The sequence below is a fragment of the Oryzias melastigma genome, linkage group LG7 (assembly GCF_002922805.2).
Source record: "Oryzias melastigma strain HK-1 linkage group LG7, ASM292280v2, whole genome shotgun sequence".
Lineage (NCBI taxonomy): Eukaryota > Metazoa > Chordata > Actinopteri > Beloniformes > Adrianichthyidae > Oryzias > Oryzias melastigma.
This window is the reverse complement of record NC_050518.1, coordinates 31,640,111-31,659,716: the sequence shown is the minus strand read 5'-3', so window position 1 is coordinate 31,659,716 and position 19,606 is coordinate 31,640,111. Positions and strand designations below refer to the sequence as shown.

General features: G+C 40.7%; 3 protein-coding genes across 9 annotated transcripts in view; 2 read left to right on the top strand and 1 right to left on the bottom strand.

Moving 5' to 3' along the window:
• The window catches only part of gpr173 (G protein-coupled receptor 173), a 15,958-nt gene extending 12,587 nt beyond the window's left edge, over positions 1 to 3,371 (top strand). The window contains exon 2 of the mRNA XM_024262938.2: positions 732 to 3,371. Within this exon, the coding sequence (XP_024118706.1) occupies positions 921 to 2,084 (1,164 nt within the window). The 5' untranslated portion in view covers positions 732 to 920 and the 3' untranslated portion in view covers positions 2,085 to 3,371. The remainder of the gene's footprint in view (positions 1 to 731) is intronic.
• Positions 1 to 19,606, top strand: part of LOC112140035 (paired box protein Pax-7) — a 629,290-nt gene that overhangs the window by 565,513 nt on the left and 44,171 nt on the right. The window lies entirely within an intron of this gene.
• Positions 4,425 to 18,070, bottom strand: LOC112140032 (histone-lysine N-methyltransferase SUV39H1). Of its 3 annotated transcripts, none has more exons than XM_024262932.2 (6): positions 17,501 to 18,070; positions 15,717 to 15,862; positions 13,636 to 14,298; positions 8,046 to 8,192; positions 7,723 to 7,852; positions 4,425 to 5,545 (listed from the first exon to the last, which is right to left on the bottom strand). In XM_024262932.2, exons 1-6 carry the CDS (start codon positions 17,526 to 17,528, stop codon positions 5,412 to 5,414), a joined length of 1,248 nt encoding a protein of 415 aa, XP_024118700.1. In that variant the 5' UTR covers positions 17,529 to 18,070; the 3' UTR covers positions 4,425 to 5,411. The 3 variants fall into 3 exon arrangements, with proteins under 3 accessions (XP_024118700.1, XP_024118701.1, XP_024118702.1); XM_024262933.2 differs by having other exon boundaries at positions 17,412 to 17,522; XM_024262934.2 differs by lacking the exon at positions 17,501 to 18,070 and adding an exon at positions 17,008 to 17,132.

The window sequence follows — 19,606 nt, the reverse complement described above, 5'->3', positions numbered from 1 at the left end:
AACAGCAGCTCACACACTCCATCATACAAATCCATTCAGATAAAGACTTTCATTCTGTCACACAAACGGTTAGTGCTAAGGTGAGCTAACACCTGTGCTCAGGTGAATGTTTATGTTTCACTGAGGTGGATGGTGATGGAATGTACTCAGGGGGAGAGCGCCCGGCCATCCCCACGCCCAGACCCCCCGCCGGGGCAGCAGCTGCAGCCAAGATCCCCCAGCACCCGCCATGGAGCCGCGGAGAGAAACCGCCCGCCGGGCAATCCCGCCGAGCACCCAGACCGGGGCACGCGGGACCGTCGTTACATTGATGTGTGACCCATCCCATGATAAAGGTGGACAAGCTTTCATGTCTGCCACAGACACCAGTGAAGATAAAAAATCCTTGAAAAAAGTTCAGTCTGCTGTCTCGTGGGTCCAGATGACCCGCACTTAATGTAAACATGTCTAGAATAGCAGAAGGGTTGTGATGTTCTTGTGGCATTTTTCTGATGACGGAGGACACACATAAATAAAGTTAGACCCAAAGTTGCATTTCTGAGTATTTTTCATTGTGGTGAAGAGCGAGCACTCAGCAGCGGGGATGGGAGGGGGTGGGGGGAATTCCACACCAACAGACCGGAATTTCTAATGAACCAATGAAACACGTGGGCCGGATAGTCATCAGCCAGTAGAGTACTTACACTGATCTGGAGGAGTCTAACTTTGAATTTATCTTTTTGTGGTTCCAGGCTGCTGGAGAGCGGTCCTTCAAAACAAAGGGACTGTCCTTGAAATGGGGCCATGTGGACTGAAGTGCTTCTGCTGGTTGTGAGCCTCAAAAAGGAAGCCACCACGAGGACAACGCTACATCGACTTGCTGAGAGGGAGAGCGGTTGGGTTTGGGCTTCACACGGGCCACTGTGGGTTGAGGAGCATCCATGGCCAATGGAAGTGAGAGCAGTGAGGTTCTTGTGGAGCCCACGGCGGTGGCGGTGGCGACAGCGGCTGGGATGTTGCCGGACAGCTCTTCTTCAACTGTGTCGACCTACATCAAACTAGTGCTCCTTGGGCTGATCATCTTCCTCAGTCTGATGGGGAACCTGATGGTGTCCCTGCTGGTCTTAAGGAACCGGATGCTTCATAAGGCGCCCTACTACTTCCTGCTGGACTTGTGTCTGGCAGACACGATCCGCTCAGCCATTTGCTTCCCCTTCGTGCTGGTGTCCATAAAGAATGGCTCCGCCTGGACCTACAGCGTGCTGAGCTGCAAAGTGGTGGCCTTCATGGCTGTGTTGTTCTGCTTCCATGCTGCTTTCATGCTTTTTTGTATCAGCGTGACACGCTACATGGCCATTGCACATTACCGCTTTTATACCAAGCGAATGACGTTCTGGACGTGCGTGGCGGTGGTGTGCATGGTGTGGACTCTGTCTGTGGCGATGGCCTTCCCACCAGTTTTTGACGTGGGAACTTACAAGTTCATCCGGGAGGAGGACCAGTGCATATTTGAGCATCGCTATTTCAAGGCCAACGACACGCTGGGCTTCATGCTGATGCTGGCCGTGCTCATTCTGGCCACGCACGTCGTCTACATGAAGTTGCTTCTTTTTGAGTACAAGCACCGGAAGATGAAACCGGTCCAACTGGTTCCAGCTATTAGCCAGAACTGGACCTTTCATGGGCCCGGAGCCACAGGCCAAGCAGCAGCCAACTGGATTGCAGGTTTTGGTCGGGGTCCAATGCCTCCCACTCTTTTAGGCATCCGGCAGAATTTGCACAACCAAAACCGACGCCTGTTGGGCATGGAAGAGTTCAAGGTGGAGAAACAGCTTGGCCGGATGTTCTACGTGATCACACTGCTGTTCCTGCTGCTCTGGTCTCCGTACATAGTGGCCTGTTACTGGAGAGTGTTTGTCAAGGCGTGTACGATACCACACCGGTACCTGTCCACCACGGTGTGGATGAGCTTTGCCCAAGCCGGGGTCAATCCTATCGTCTGTTTCTTCCTTAACAAAGACTTGAAGAAAGGGCTTCTTTCTCACCTACCAGCCTGCTGCAGGACTAAACCTCATCTGCCACCAGAGCCTTATTGTGTCATGTGACCAGAGAACGATCCAAATGCTGAGAGGGCCACGGGACAGGCGCTGTGTTCTACTTTCTTAATGTTACATTTGGTGTGAACAAGTGAATGTAGTGGGAAAAAAAACAACAAAAAATGGAATGCTAAGAATGTATTTAAGGCCAAACACTCATTGACTTTTCCTGATGAATTAATTCCTAATAATGGTGTCAACATGGAAATCAAGCCAGAGCAACGGTACCAAAACAAGCTGCTCAAGGAACACTTTCAATGCCGATTGGCTGAGCCCTGAGCCCCAAAGTTTCAGACGACGACTGAAATGTTGCAGGTTCTTAAAAGCTGGTTATTATTCAGTTAACATGGTAATGGAACAAAGAATAAAGGACAATAAAGGTTTCCAATCACACTCAACAGGTTTTTCAGTTCTTTTTAACATTATCTTCAAAACTCATAACTCCTGGATTTACTGTCACAATTCCTCGCCATGATAGAAGGAGGTTCTCTTCTTTCACTTCTGACCATAAAAGTTGTTTTAAATTTATTTCATCAGGTAAAATCAAATCAGATTTTTTTTCAGCACAAAGCTGTATTTATTAATACATTCAGAATGATTCCACCTTACTGTTGACACATTTATTTTAATTAACCAGTAGTTTTCAAACTTTCTGCCAGGCTCGCCTAAAAAGTCCTAAACCATACATTATTTAATCCTTTCAGAGAAAACTTTATCCATATTATATGAGCATATATTATCTTTGGAACACTAAAGAACAATTTATTTATGAAATATTATTTTTGTGAACTCTTTTCATACCCAGAAGTAAGACGCCTCAATTTCTGAGGCTCCGCCTTTTGCTCCTTGTGGGTGCTGCCCATTTCATGACATCATCCTAGAGTCGTCCTCAGCAGCGTGTCTGCATTTCTCCAACGAAAACAAAGAACATCCAAACTTTTCTAAGATGGAGGTGCACACCATAGACCTGCCTTCAGAAACCCAGGCGCAAATCAAATGAACGTTTCGTGGTAATCTCTACACAGAGAGCACCGACACCAGCATCTGCACAACCATGCACGACCTGGGGGCGGGGCTGGCAGCTCACTCTTCCTGAAAGGGGCGGTTTTCACGGTTCTACATCAGAGTGAGATAACGTTTTCGTGGGTTGGGAGGGGCGGTTCTTCAGAGGTTTACTCAGAAATGCTTAAATAGATAAAAATACTGCTTTGGAGTTGTTTAAAGTGAAGAATGAACATTAGAGTGTTCCCTCCTTATTCACGAGGGTCAGGCACCAGAGACATCTGCAAATACGAAGAACTCCCCCTTCCCCGTCCCACCCCCACGGATGAAGAATGTCCGTTACCGATCCATACTCATCAAAAACACTTCCAATCAGCTTTATAAACATCTACTGAAGAACATTGGAGTATTGCTCGACATAAAGAGGTTTTTCTTTATCATTAGAACCAAAGACTGAAGTAGCATGATGCAGATGAGGACTGTCATTCATCCGTTTCAGTCCCAAGTGTTCAGAGGTTTGTGCTCATCCATCATTAAGAGCAGAACATTAAAGCCAGTGGGAGGAGCTAAAGACAGGATGGAAGAGATGAAGAAAAATGATCAGAAAAGGTCAAAGTAAAGCTCAAAAGACATTTGATGGGCTGTGTTCAGGCGGGAAAGTCTGTTGGACCGGTTCAAGTCCTGAACCTTTGGTCTGTATTCAGACTATCTACCAGAGATTTCTGTTTCAGACCAAAGCTTGTTAAAACCATGTGACGAAAGATCTCTTCAGTCATTGGCCAGCAGTTATGGGGGCGGGTCAAAACAGAAATAAAGATGGAGGTTCTGCAGGTTGCCAGGATTTTCACTTCTTCAAACTTTTGATTTCACCGATGGATTGAGAGCGTCTTTGTGAAGGTCAGGTGTTTATGCTGCATGATGGTTCCTGGAGACGCGACGGCTATGAGCTGTGATTGGGAAGAAACCAGGACCACCTCTGAAGAAAGGTCAGAGAGCAGTTCCTGATCAGGACTAGGATTAATTTGTGTGTATTCAGACTGAAACTTTGTTCTGGATTATCAGGTAAATTAACTCTGGTTCACTTTGAGGAGACATCATGTGTCCAGTCTGAATCCATCCAGTTTCTTCACTGCTCACTACTTTGTGCTCTGTCTTGGGTGTTTGCCATTTTGTTGGGTGTCAGAATTTACAATTTCAAAATCCAGTGATGCCCTAGAAATTTCCCACAAGTCTTTGCAGAAAACCCGTGTACATTGATGTTTACTCTGTTTGCAAATACTGCATAGAGTGCATTTGAAAGATTTCTTTATGTGAACAAAATGCGTTTTTATTGCTTTTTTTTTTTTCTTTTTAAACCATCCGCATTTCCATCATCATCAGAACACAGTGGATTCATAAATAGTCGTCATAGAATGTTCACATTTATCAGGTGACGTCATATTTAAAATCCAGGGCACCAAGTATTTTCAGGGAGTAGGGAGGAAATCTGGACATAGGTGAACTGTTTATTCAGGGTTCGCTACAGTGAAGTAGCTTTCACTGCTTCCCACAGGAAAGCTGTTTTTCATGGCGGATGCTCTTTCTGACACAACCCTGTATTTTATCTGGGCTGAAGGCCGGCACAGGGAGATGTTGAACAGTCCAGCAATAACATCAAAACAGACGAACCCAAATTATCATGCAGGTCATGCTTTCAGGCTCAAGTTTTATTCAAATGTGACTTTATCCACAACTACTAAAATCCCCCAGTTTAAACAGAAAATGAAATAAAGAACAACCAAGAGACTCCAGAAAGCGGTTTGGCTGATGCGGGTCCAATATCCTTAAAAGAATCGCGTGACATGTTATCTGAGCAGGACCAACATCCAGACTCCACACGCAGATACTATGGTATTTGGCTAATACAGTTAGCATTTTTCAAGAATCCAAGGTATTTGAAATAGTTGGACTGAGCTCAGCAAACTTTCAGGAGCTGGGAGAACACACCCAGAACATCAGGCGTGACGTCAACACGATGATCAAGAGAGAAACTGACTTGATCATCAGACAGAATTCAGCGGATTCACAGTGAAGCTGAAGTTTGATTCCATTGAATGTCCCACTGGGCAGGTGGTAAGGTTGTCCTCAGGTAGAGGAAATGTCAGAATCAATGGAGGAAGACTGAAGTGAAGCTCAGATGCAGCACCTCTGAGCTATAGAAGTCGCTGGTTCTTTTCTTCTTGCTTATCAAAAGCACGTTTAAAATCTTGACAGTTTCTCATGGTCGCATATAAAAACATAATGAAAGATATCATTAAAAACATTTCTGTACAGTTTTCAAGAGACTTCCTGCAGTCAGAAGAGGTACTTCCGACAGAGTTCTGAGCCACACCGACACTCCACTCGGATCTTCTTCTTCGGCGAAGCGGGAAGCCCAGCCAGGCTGAAACTGGAGTCCATTTTGGTGCTTTCTGTGTCTATTGGGTCAACTGGAAACAATCAGAGAAGAATGGCCTGGGTCAAACACAGCCTATGCATCTTTTTAGGTGCACAAAGTTTCATTTTCACTAAGTTGTAAAAGTGCGCATACACACATTTTAGCAGAAATTACTTAAAAAAGTGCAGAAAAGATGAACTTTTTCAAGCAAAATCTTAGCCTTCTGCTTAACTCTGCGTGGGGCACAGCAAGGTTTTACAATAGTTTTTAATGTTAAAAAATATCTATATCAAACCACACAAACTTAGAGGACATGACTTAGATAAGAAGATAATACAATATCAACACAATTGTCAAAATTAAATCCATTTACAGACAAGAAATTAAATTTAATCTGTTGAATGTATTTTTCTCTAAAAAAATAAATAAATTCCTATTTACCCAGAGATCTGATTCCACTGAAGTTCAGAGTTTGGACCTGAGGGACCTGTGCAGTATCTTAGCTGCTCCTAAGACAGTTCTCGGATGTTGAGCGTTCCAAATGTCCACAGAGACCACCTTTCCTCCATCTCTTCGCTTAGCCTTTGATTTTCCTTAATCTTCTTATGTTCCTTCTCTCTGATGTTTCCATCACTCTGGGTTGCTATCATTACTGTCTTTGTCTGCTTCTTGTCAAATACTACTGTATATCTGATCAGTTAGCCTTTACCTTTCTGTGTATCTGGAAGTCCCACATTCTCATCTACCTTTTATCAATCTTGACCAAAGGACTTCCAGTTCATCCTCGAGGCAGACATTGTTGTAAGGGTGTCAAATTATCACTTTAATTGCATTTAAGGTGCAGATTGCAGACTCAGAGTGAGAGTTTACTTGATCATGTTATGTTTGTCATGTACGTGGTCTGTCACTTCTGATCATTTAACTGTGTGCTGCATGGATCAAATGACAGTAAACTGTCGTCTGTAGACCATGGCTGCCCTAAGTGGGGCCCAAAGGTATTTTTTTGGCCCGCCAAGTCATGGCAGCAGAAGACGCAGAGTGTTTAGTTAAAACCTGTTTCTCGTTGATTCTCTATGATGATCCAAACTCTTCAGCTGTAATATACTTTCAGCCTCCAGGTGGCGCTGTTAGCACTTTCTTTGCCTGTGTGAGTCAGTCCTGGGCTTTTTAATGTTAGAAATTCCCATGATCCTTCACTGTCACTTGTGATGCTTTTAGCGTCTTTTTCAGCTCGCTAAGATGGAGCGACAGACGGATTAAGTCAAAGATCAGCTGATCCACGTCTCTCGTTAGGATCAGTTTACTGTTTTCATTGGAAGAGTTTGTTTGAGATTGATCTGGTTTTAATTAAAAATGTCCAGAGAGGCCTTGTTGTTAAAGTTTCAAGAGCAAATGTTACTTTTTATTCTTACTAATGTGTGTTACCTTAACGAATAGAATCAAAATAAACACATTAAACTGTATTATTTAGTTTCTCCTTTTATGTCATGACATGCAAAAAATATATTGTATTTCTCCAGTGAACCGGGATCCCATTTAGATGTTGGCCCTTGGAGTGAAAAGTTTGGGCTCCCCTCATCTAGACAAAAAGGAAAATATTTTTTGGAAAAACTTACCTCTGAGGAGCCAACAAACACTAGTTCTCTTACAAGTTTAATTCTGAATTAAGAAAGCTTCTTGAATAATAGGCAAACCATCTTCACCATAAAGTGCTCAGCTGCCAAACAAAACAGTCAAGAAGCACCAGGAGCAATGTGAGGTTCAGTGTCTTGCTCAAGGACTCTTTGACACAAGGGCAATGTGAGAATCAAACCTGCAATCTCTCGATCAGAGGTCGACCGCTCTACCTCTACACCATGCTAAGTTTAGTTGATGCTTTCCTAAACTTTTTCTGCCTTGGAATCATCTTGGATGAATGAATCCCCACAGAAACAAGAAGGAGATGAAGGTAGAGACACTCCTGTTGTTTCTATAGTTTGTAATGGTAAACTCCTGGTCTGGAGACGCTGATGTGATGTTAGTTTCATCAAACCACTTAAAATACTTCAATGCATACTCATAAGGTCGTACATCCCGTAGGAGAGCACAGTTTGCTGAAGCCCATTCCAGTAAACTTTGGGCAAAAGTGAGTGACTCTTTACAGGTTGATGTTGAAGTTTTTAAGGCTGACTAAGGCATAATAAAGGATCATTATCAGTGCATTCATGTGTGTTAAATACATGAACTCACTTTGCATCTTGTAGTCGAAGGTAAGCTCCTCCCCTGCCCGGATCGATCGTGTTGAGAACAGAGCGATTCTGGGAAGCCTCTCGTCAATGTTGTCAATGAACACATTGAATACCTGCAGGTTAGGGTTACACTGAAAAGACAACATTGATCAAATCAGAGCTGATCACGTGATCCAACGAGTAAAAACAACATGATTACAGCGTAATCCACTAGATTCCATTTGTCAGCAGCTTGTAGACTCTGTGACACTGTGTCTTAAAAACCTGTACGGATCAGGTGACTGCATGTCATAAAGGAGAGCTTCACTTTCAAACGACACTCACACTGTGGTTGACAAAGTGGGAGATGTTTCCTTGGTGCGCAGCATCCACTGTGTACACATCCTCAACATAGTCCAGGTCAAACAGGTAGGTGGAGCCCTGCCGGTCGTAGAGGTGGCCCCTCTTCTCTGCTTCATCTGTAGTAATAATCTGTAGGGGCAAATAGAACAACCTCAATCAAACCATGTGATTTCCTGGATTCTTTTTCAACGTTCTGTCTCTCACAGTTCAGGTTTATCCATCATGAACATTACAGACCAAATTCGGCTTTTTAACTTACAGAATCGAAGACTAACTGATACTTTTGTACCTCACTGCACATCATCACATAAGATTACAGAAGTAAAAATAGGGGTGTCAAACTATCACATTAATCATGATTATTTAATCACAGAAAAAAGTGCTTTTTTGTTTTCCGTCACAGGAATCTCGTTTTTTTATCTATAACTATTGTCGTGTTCTTGAACCAAGAAAACAAGGGTCCACCTGTTGACTTGCAAGATTTTTTTGCTTCCATCACGAGTGTGTTGTCAGCTGTGATGGCACTAGGTCATTTTTACATAATATTTTCCAATACTAAAACAGTTTTATACTGGTCTAGGTCACTTTGATTAACGACTGGTCTCAGACAGATGGATCTGGTTAGGAATAGAAATCCATTCAACCAATAAATGTTACACTCCTAAACACTTAAACAGTGAACTTCAATTTTTAGGTCCAAATTGTCCGCTCTAAGACTAGTAGGGTGTGGGTAAAAAACCAGTCGAGTCATAGCAAAGACTCTAAAATACGGCTGTGTCAACATCAATGTAATCTGAAACCACATGCTCGGCCCGAATTCCAATAGGGCAGAAGGATCCTGAACATTTAGGTGTTGATCTGATACCGGTCAGTATCGCCGATTTCGATTCCCATATTGATATTTTTGTAAATGTGGTGGATCTGACATGAACCTCAAAATCTCAAATGTTTATGGTAAAACATAAAAACAGAGTTAGGACAATAATTTAAATAGCTTGTTAAAATAAAAGATTTTTGAAATTAAATAAAAAGTGAATGAAAAACAGTCAACCAAATAAACAAGTAACTATGATATAAAATAAATCAAAATGTTTAACGATTAAAAAAAAAACAACTGTTAGAAATGAAAATAATTTATAACTTAGCCTTTCAACAGAACAATAAAAAGAGGTGAAAAGTAACAGATCAGCATTAAATAGGGTGAACAACACACGCTCTTTCTGTGCTGCTGAGATCTCTCTACTGGTGAGGCAGCGACTCAGATGGGTCATTTCAGCTGATAAAGAAACATTTCAAACAAGAGTGGAAATATCGATATCTGCAGGCCGGTATCGATCCCATACCAATAACAACTCAATATTTTTAGATCAATCTGCCCAGCACTAATTTTTAATCATGAAGTCAGATTGGGACGTTCTTTGTGAGCACTACTGTGCTGCTTCCACTGCAAAGTGTTTGAGCAAAAAATGTGCTTAGAATGAAATGAGGCCATAACGGCACTGACAGCTGTGGATTATCACAAGTAAAGTAGAATGCCAGTCATTCTTCTGCAGCTAGAATAAAAACCTTTAGCACCGTCTCCTCGGCTTTTGTTGTTTAGCTTGAACAGTATGCAATAGCCATACCTGACAATTACAATGTTTTCCTGCTGTCTATAACTCTATAAACTCTATAATGTTGGCAGAAGCTGTTTAGTAGCAGCTGGGAACGTTAAATGTCTCTTCTCAACATTACATTCAAACAGGATGTGGTTTGATGATCTCACTGATACAGAAGCTCCTGCTTCAAGCAGTAACAGTCAGACATGAGGGTTACTGCTGTTCTGTGCTTCACAATCCTCACTACACTGTAAAATGACAGTTCACCTGTTCCTCGATGTAGTGTGTCAACATCCACTACAAATTATTACAACATGTGTCTACAGAGTTTCAGAGTCACTGGCTGGTCCTTCTCCCTCATTGGTCTGTTCCACGGTGAGGGCCGCCTCCTTCAGCCATCCCTCCATCCTGCTACCATTCTATTCTCCTCTTTAGAGATTATGAAACCATCTTTAGATACATCACTGCAGCTGTGAGCTGAAAATGACTTATGGGTTTAAGAAATAAGGTATTCTCCAATGAAAGCTCAGCTCTTTAAGACATCACATGTGTAAGATAATCAGATTATGGAATTGTATCAAGCTGTGAGAAATTCAAGATGAAGTTTAATGCTGAGCTAGCCTTACTTAAGACTTCAAGAACAAATAATGTTCAAAAGTTATATAGTATCTATTACAATAATGGGGGTTCAACAAAACTTACAGATGAAGAGTGTGACAGCAGTCAGTGCAAAATGAGCCATTCTGCAGACTCTAATATTATCAGTTGATCAGCAGCGTGACACAGTATTGGAGCGTCCACCCTAAGTTGAATCCACAGACAGATCTACTACAGCTGTGAAAATGGGATCCAATTTGCTAGTCAGCATTAAAGCTTGAATGTGTGAGTTTAAACCACCAGATGGCTCCAGAGAGCAGCTGACTGCAGCTCCCTTTAAAGCAGTGGATACAGACAATCTGCAGGAAAAAAAACCTGCAAGAAAACCTATTCGGGGCATGCCTGTGGCCCACGTGGAATATCAAGGTCATAGATCAGTCTGTGAGCCTGTAGAAAGAAAATCTTCCAATACATGTTTTCTGTAATCACACTCCAAGCAACAGGTTGTAGTGAACACTTGTGTGCAGCCCGACTTTTAAAAAGTGTAGTTTGTGTGGACATTCTACAGGCGTCCTATAGGCACTTCCGTATCATCATGCATCCGTGTCGGTAAGGGGCCGGCACGTGGACCCGCTAATGACTAGTGTGATGTAAGGTCACTGTATGACAGCATCACCTGTACATCATTGTAGCTTCCATTAGCATTATGAATATTTCACAATCCACATACCATGAACGACAATGGTACGTTTCATTTCATTTACATCAAGAACCTCAGGAGAACTGTGAGACACTCCCGTGCTCCCAAACGATGCAGCTGCTCGTCTCTACGACCAAAAACCTGCAGCACCTGTACGGGAGGTGCGTGTGACTGAGGGTTTATCTCAGAGGATAAACACGGAGAAGAAAACTCCCAGAACCAGCAGCAAGCTGCCCGGCCCGGTCTGGGTTCTGCTCTGAATCCTCTATAGCAGATTGATGGTTAGATGCTGCAGAAGTAATGTTGGGTTTAAAAATAAAATCATTACAGAACTAATAAAATCATTATTCAATTTTTAGTTTTGAGGGAAAGTCTTTAATATTTTCTTTTCAGTTAAAAAGTTACTTTTAGTTTTATAAAGATTTATAGAAATCAATTTAACGTCAAGTGTTTTTTGTATCCAAGTAAAGTGACTTTTTTAAATAGCAGCTATTAAAAAAAATCAGTTAAATGAAATCAACCCATAACTTAAACTGAATCTATTTTTTACATTTTTGGCAGCGATTCCCAGCCCAGTTCTGGAAAGCTCAGATTTTACTCTTCATCACACAGTACCTCAGTCTGCTGTAACGCGGACCTGCAGGACCTAATGTTAGATTTTAGGCATTTACTATCAATGAACTGTGAAAAAACATGTTTCATGATATTTAGCAATCAAAACACAAATACTAATATCTCTATTTAAATTGCAGGCATTCAACTTAAAAAGTGAAGGAAAGCCAGTTTGTGAAAAAACCCACTAGAAATCACACATCAACATAATTAAAAAAAATGGAAAAAACAAATGCATTGATGTATAACATCAAACGGTCATTAGATTAAAAAAATAATTATACCTTATAAATAACTCATTGATTATTCCATATCTGATTTACTGTATAGAAATTTGGAGGAAACCAAACAAGAAATCTATAAACTTTATATTTATACATGGAACCGAGCAACAAGAATAATCACAGGAAGTAACTCTAGGACCCATCAACACCACTTTTTATAAAGCTAAAAAATATTAAAAGTTAACGATTTAGGAGATCATTCCATTTTAAAAATAATGTATAGAGCACATCACAAAAGCATACAATATAACAAAAGTTTGAAAAAAGAGAATAATGACAAACTGAAAGGACATGACATTTTTAAAACTAACAAATTCAGAATAAAAAGTGTTTCAGTGATAGTTATCAAACTATGGAATAATCTTGAGAAATCAATGAGTCAAATTTAATTAATACATTTAAAAAAAACTGAACAACAAATGTCCAGACAAGAACTATAAGGTAAACTATTCGGATGTTGAGTAAGGGTTATATTAAAAAAATAGTTCTGAGGGTGTCAGCTATTTAATGCATTTCTTTTGCATTACAAAGAGTTTTCTTTGGTTCAAATGGTTTCATGGTTTAGTTAAATGGGGCATTGATAATGAGTTGTCTTCTTTCAGTGTCATCAAAGACAAGAATGGTGTGTAATTTATTGCTGTGTAGTGTGAAAATGAAATAAATATATAAATGAAATGAAATATAAACAAAACCAAGCAGAAGTGCTACTGTAGTTTCATCCTCCCCCGTCCCATTGCAGGAATGGAATATTCGCAAGAAGAAGCAAGAAAATAGAAACTGAAGAGATAGAAACCAAATCGCAGATGAAGCGCAGATATCTGAGCAGATGAAAGTGATTGTTATTATACTGTTGATGCAATAACAGATAAATACTGTCTCACACAATTCTAACAATGTAATTGAAACAACAACAAAACTACCATAAAAGTACATTTTCAAAGTAAAAGTATTGGGTGAAAAAAAGATGAAGAAAATAGAGCAATCATGAACCGTGGAGATCAAGGTACTAACTCTGCAGAATGCTCAAACTTTTCAACACCGTTATTTTGCTTCTTGGTATTTTGAAAGGGTAAATAAAGGAAAAAAAAGCCTCTTTTTTAATATTAAAAGAATTTCTTCTTCACCTTTCGGCTTATCCCTTTGGGGTCGTCACAGTTTTGCATCAGATTTTGGCAGAGTTTTCCTGACACAACCCTGTACTTGAGGGGCACAGGGACCCAGTTAGGCAGCAGTGTCAAGGGTCTTGCCTAAGGACCCAATCTGGGTGGCGATCAGTGGACACCCCGGGGATCGAACCCAGGTCTCCTGCGTGCCAGCCACTGAGCCATCCAGCCGCCTTAATATTAAAAGAATGCCTCATCTGTAATCTGATGCCTTTAAAAGATTTTTCAATTGTTCCTTGAGTTCTCTATACCCAACATTTTACCTGGGGTGCCCAATGTATAATAGTAAGAATCATGGTTTGATGTGTAATCAGATTCATGACTAAAGTAACAATCCACGGTCCAAAAATGACACCATGTACATGTGAGGTGATCAAGTTTAAATACATTTCATTCAAAGGAATCCAGGATTAAACTGCTGCTTTTTATCATTCTTTATTTCTTTAAGAAAATTGTTAAATGATTTGACTAAACTGAATTAAAAAATAATCAACTATAGAATCAATTACCGCAGAAATAAATTAACTGGCAAATGATCCAAATTTCTGAACTTCACGTTGTTTTTAAGCGCGTTTTGTTTTAAAAGAAGACTGAAAAGTGAGTTAAAGGTTCTCTCACCTCTCCCACATACTCCATGACAAAGGTGTTCTTCTTGATGGCCTGCAGCGTGCGCACGCCCCATCCCCGGCCATCCTCTGTCTTGAAGATGCACAGGTCAAACTGAATGCCCTTCTGGACCACTCGGTTGGGACAATCCGGGCCGCAGCTGCACCGGGAGTTACATTCATAAATGGGCGAGCCCGGCTTGATCCGGACCTGGCCTCGGTCGTTGTAGGCCATGCGGTGCAGGGAGGCACCTGGACAACAGCCGTTCACCGGATCCTCCAAACAGTTTATACAGTCACAACCCACAGCCATCTCGTTCAACACGATGCCGGGGCCAACTTTGTAGTTGTTGATGTAGGTGAAGTTCTTTGGAGGGCCCTCGAGGTCCACGTCGTTTGTGACAAAAATGCGACCGGGATGGTTGCGAGTGTCATTCAAATGGTCCTGCCAGCGCTGGAGACTCTGACGGAGTTTGGCTTTCTGAGCCAGGAACGAGGCCACCTCCTTATCCAACTTTTTGGGTATGGCCCGCCTCTTCTGACTCCGGAGCACCTTGTCCAGGTCCAGATGGAACTGCTTCATGAGCTTTGGGCATTTGAGGTTCCTCTTTGGTTCCCAGCTGTTATCAGACTCAGGGAAGCCCTTCCACTTGACCAGGTAGAACTCCTCCTCCTCCTGAAAGGCAGCAGCTTTGACTCAGAGCAGACATCGTTATGTTCACATCCTGGTCCTTTTTATTTAGTAGTAAAATTCAAACATTTCTTTCCAACAGTAAATAATCTTCTGTGATACATTTACATGCTGGTTATTTCACAATAGTGCAAAATGTGGAGTTTTATATTTATGTTTTTAACACCGGAGGTGTTAGCGGCAAAACCTAAATAACACATCCAATTTGAACTACCATAACTGTCCGACCATCAACATAAATCTGCTGATACTGACGTGGAGGAAAGCGGCTTTGATTCATGTATTGTGTAACAGTGCAAAGCTGCTTTTCTCCTTTTCAGATTCTGTTGGAATTGATTCCATTAACGGTTGAGGAGTTATGGTTAAAAGAATGTAGTACAAATACAAACTTTTATCAGGGAAAACTACTGTCTACTGGGGCTGCCACGACTAGTCGATTAGTCACAACTATGCCGACTTTTAAAATAGTCGCAGACTAATTTAATTGTGATGATAATGCTTTCTTTTATATCTCAAAACTTCAAAACTACAGTGTGTGCTTTCTAACGCATTTTCTGCCATTGTCTTTGACACACATGCGCAACTGTGCTAATTTAGGTCATTAGTGATGTCACAAGAAATTCTAGGAAGATCTGGGTACCATAACAACACGCCAACGGCGCTGGAAAATGTAGGAAACATTAAAAAAAGAGACAAAGCGTCCTTTACAATCTCTGCGAGGCAGAACTTGTGTTCCACAGCAGCACTAAGGTGAAGCATGAACACCTGGAGAGGAAACACGTTGTGACTAAGTCGCTGAAGAGGGATCATCGTCTAGGTAAGCTAAGCTAACATTAGCACAAACTTCTAAACTAAATGTTTTGTGGATCCCTGCAGCCTCGACCTCATCAGAGTGAAATGTCTCTGCTGAAGGAACATCTGCTCTCTAGAGACATCAAGTCTTTCTGCAGACATGGAGACATGATCACTTTCCTGCTACCAGCGAGAACATCATACAGGCTGGAATTCTGTCGAGTCACAGTGTAGTAGGTCCAGTTGTGAGCGTTCAGCACCACAAAATGTACTTTAGTTCTATTTGAGTCAGTGAGAATAAAACTTTATCTTTAGTGAAAAATAGTTCTTTGTTTCAAATGCAGACGTCATTTGATTTAATCTTGTTTTATTGCCATAAACTAATGAAGGAAATGATCTGCAGGATTCAATAAAGGTTTAACAAACTATTGTCTTTCTTTTAGTTATCATATAGCTTAACCATGTCAAGCCTTAAAGCTAATGATGGTTAAGATGAGTGTTTTACATCCAGTTTAGGAATGGTCCGATTAGTCGACTATTAAAATAATCGTTGGTGGCAGCCCTGTACAAACCCAAACAAATTCATCTTCATTGAAGTATTACTCACATACCTTAGTCTTCTTGTAGTTGCAGAGAAACTCCACCTCGTAATCGTTGACATTGGCTCTGCTCACTCCGAGCTCTTTGCAGTGCAGGGTCTCAGTGCGACACAAGGCCTCCAGCTCGCCATACGTCATCTTACAAGACACGCTGCACACTGAACCACAGGAAACCACATTCCAATCAGTCTCCAGAATTAAGAAATCCAGTCTTTCCTCATGAGCTGTGTTAGCTGCTGTAAAACCTTTTTTGATCGCAGGATCTGAACAAAAACATTTTTCTTCTGAAAGTGGCATAAAAATGATGCTCAGTGTCATTTAACATGAGTTGTTATAAAGAGACAGTTGCCTGTGATGTCAACATTAACTACCTGACATGATGCACGTGCCAGCCAGAGAATGAAATCTCACAATGTTTTCTTCAGTCATGGTATTTATGAAAAAAATGGATAGGATTTTCTAGTTAAGTGTCTGGGTATGCATAATTTAACTTTTTAAAAATATTATAAATTGTGAATATATTCTCTAAATAGGGTTAAACAGTCACTTTATCCATCCATACGTGTCCAATAACATAATATTAACATAAACTGAATCTAAAGTCTTTCTTTCCCATTTTAATGGCATTTATTTTTTTAGTTATAACTACATTACGACACACAAGTCTCTTCCCTGGCTCCCGCTCACTTTTAGAATTAATTTTAAAATTTTAGTCCTGACCTTCAGAGCCCTTCATGGACAAGCCCCCTCATACATCTCAGACCTCATCCAGCCCTATACCCCTTCCCAAAGACGGAGTTCCTCAGGGCAAAACCGACTGATGGTGCCTGGGACACGTTTTCAAACCCGAGGAGACCGTTCTTGAAGCAGTGGCACCTAGGCTGTGGAATGAACTCCCCCATTTTACGTTCCCTCCATTCTATGGATGTTTTTAAAACCCAACTCAAAACCCATTTTTACAATCAAGCTTTCCAGCCCCACTGAGTGGGCCTCTGTCCGGCTAATTATAGTTTTTAGAATTTTGTGTTTTTAGAATTCTTATGTTGAATGTGCCGTATTTTATGTATCTGTATCCTGTAAAGAACTTTGTGACTGCTGTCTGGGAAAAGTGCTGTATAAATAAACTTTACTTACTTACTTACTTACATTTTAAACATTTTAATGCCTCAGTCATGATCATGTTTGATTAAAAAAATACTTCAGACGCATGTGTGACTCAGGATTTGAAGGAAATGGTTGGTATAAGCTGCTGTCATTTCAGTTCGTCTGTCCTGAAGTTCATCCTTTCCGTCTAAAAACTGACCTGCGACATGATCCCGTGAGACCCACAAACCCAGAACCTCCACGACTGTTCGGTTTAGAAGGCAGAATCCTGGAACTGGGATCCCCACGGGAGCAAACGTAAATCTACCCCCGAGTCTGTATAATTTAGAGCTTTAAGATAATGAGGTGATCTCTGAGATGATCGATCATCTTTGATGCCTGGCGCCCATCGTAGATCTCGTGCCACATTCCGCCCGCTGGACCCTCATAGGTTGATCACCTGTCAGTAACTGTGACTCCAAATAGAACTAACCACTCATTCGACGTGGTTAAATCATGCTCTTCGGTGGTAACCGTCCCTGTTTAAGGAGCTCGAACTGTCGAAAGCTGGACAAGAACACCATAAAAGCCACTAAAACACGAACGACACATCCGGTAACTCACGAGCGGAAGCGCAGACTTTGTTGAGTCGTTAGAATATTTACATGATGACATTAGTGAGACAAACAACTACAGAAAACCACATTACTTACTTATTTTATCTTTCGAATTTTCCGCCATGTTTTTTGCAATACCGCCAAAATAGAGGGACGTCTACTGCGCAGGCGGGGTTTCTGTCAGGCTGCTGGTATCCGCTGCTGATTGGACGAGCTTCTTCTGCTTCTTCTCCCATTGGTCCTTAAGCAGGATGACAAGGCGGGAGATTATTGGCTCTTCGAGAACAGAAACGCCCTCGTGTCCAATCAGTCGATGCGTAGAGCTTAGCTCCCGCCCTACAGTCGACCATAGACTGTATATAGTCGACCTTTCTGTTTTTGCCCTTTAACATTAGGAGCGGATTTAACTCATTATATTTGTTTCCCAAATTCCACCAAAAGAAAAGAAAAGAAGAAAAAAAAACATTCAAAGTCTTAAATGCTATTTATCAATCTAATGATTACCTTCATAATAAATTCAACATTAACACAAACGTGCACGTTTTGCAGGAACAATATAAAAACAGTTGAGCATCTTTTATTCATAAGAGAAATCCATAACTTTCTGGATTGATTTTCACAGCTGGTTAAGCCGTATTAGTATTTATTGAATCCCTTTACATTTCCAAACCATTAGATTTGGTCTACAAACAGAAAACAAAAGCAGACTTTGGTGTTAATTATTTGATGACATTTGTTGTACATAAATGTCGTTTTTTGCAACCAGTTTTTGTTGGTTTTAAAAATTAAAAACTTGTGTGGAAGAATACTTTAAAATAATGTAAAATTCTCAAAGCCCATTTCTTATTTAAATTTTTAGAAATAATTTCTGATATAGGTAATAGACCTTAATTTGTGCATTTACTTTATGAGAAACTGTGGGCTATATAATAACACAAATCCCTGTTTTAAGAAAAATGTGTTTATTTATGCGTATATTTTAGTCCTATGCGACGTTGTTTACTGTTATTTTCTCTCATTCTGATTTGACGTTTTGTTAAAGTATGCTGCTTTGTTCTGAGCCATTTGAATTCAATAATAATTGTATTGTTGAGATATATTTATTCTGCATTGTTGAAATATTTTGTCAATAAAAAAATAAAAACATTTGGATCAGAATCTTACTGCAACAGAACTTTACTTAAACAGAAAAATACCCCTCTACACCTATTCCTCCGACACCAGAGTCTGCAGCCCGTGGCTCTTTGACCCCTCCACTGTGGGTCTCATGATTTAAAAATAAATAATGTTTTCTATTTTAAATAAAAATAGCAGAGCAACCTTATCAAAGGCATGTGAAAACATTTAGACAGATTTTTGAGAGCCACGTACAACCAAAAATCAGTGGAAAATGAGCGCGCAGCCAGGATTCACACTCAAGGCACACCGGATTATACCGCAAATGTCCTAATGTTGAAACATTCAGGGATTGTAAGTGTTCGTCATGGTCATAAAAATACTCTGTGGGTCACTTGGTTCTGATTTAGGAAATTAGGCTGAGATGCACCAACAATTGTAAAACAAAACGTGTATTTTTTCACTGTTGACATGACACTTCATAATACATTTGGTGCATTGAGATGATCAAATATGGTGAAGGATTTCTTTTGTTTTAAGGCATGCAAACCTCAGTCAAAAGTTTTAAACTGTTCCATATTTTTTTTTAATTGATGCTTAAAAAAGTGAGAAAATGTCAAGTTTCACCAGATAATATTCACGATCTTAGGTAAAAGCAGCTGATAACAAGCGATTTATGAATCATTTTTAACAATTTGTGCCTGTAGTTAGTTTCAAGCTGTTGTAATTTAAGTTGTGTATGTGTAAACGGCATTTTTTTCTCATGTTTGTACTTATGCACAAAATCTATACTATAAGCTACAAATGAAGAAGAATTACGCACACACAAATCCAAAGTTACGCACCAATCAGAAATTACACACACACACAAATCGGGGTGAGTTTATTTTCTCTCCGCAGTCCCCGGTTGAACTGACCGCCAGACGCTAGCAGTCCATCAGGACAAAAACCACAGACTGAAGAAAAGCTTTCTCCTCACTGAGCGCCCACCAACATCCCATCATCCCTTCGCCTACTTGCTAGCTTACAGCCCCTCACACCCCCAACCTAACATTAACAGCACTACGAAAATGGAGAGCAATATCA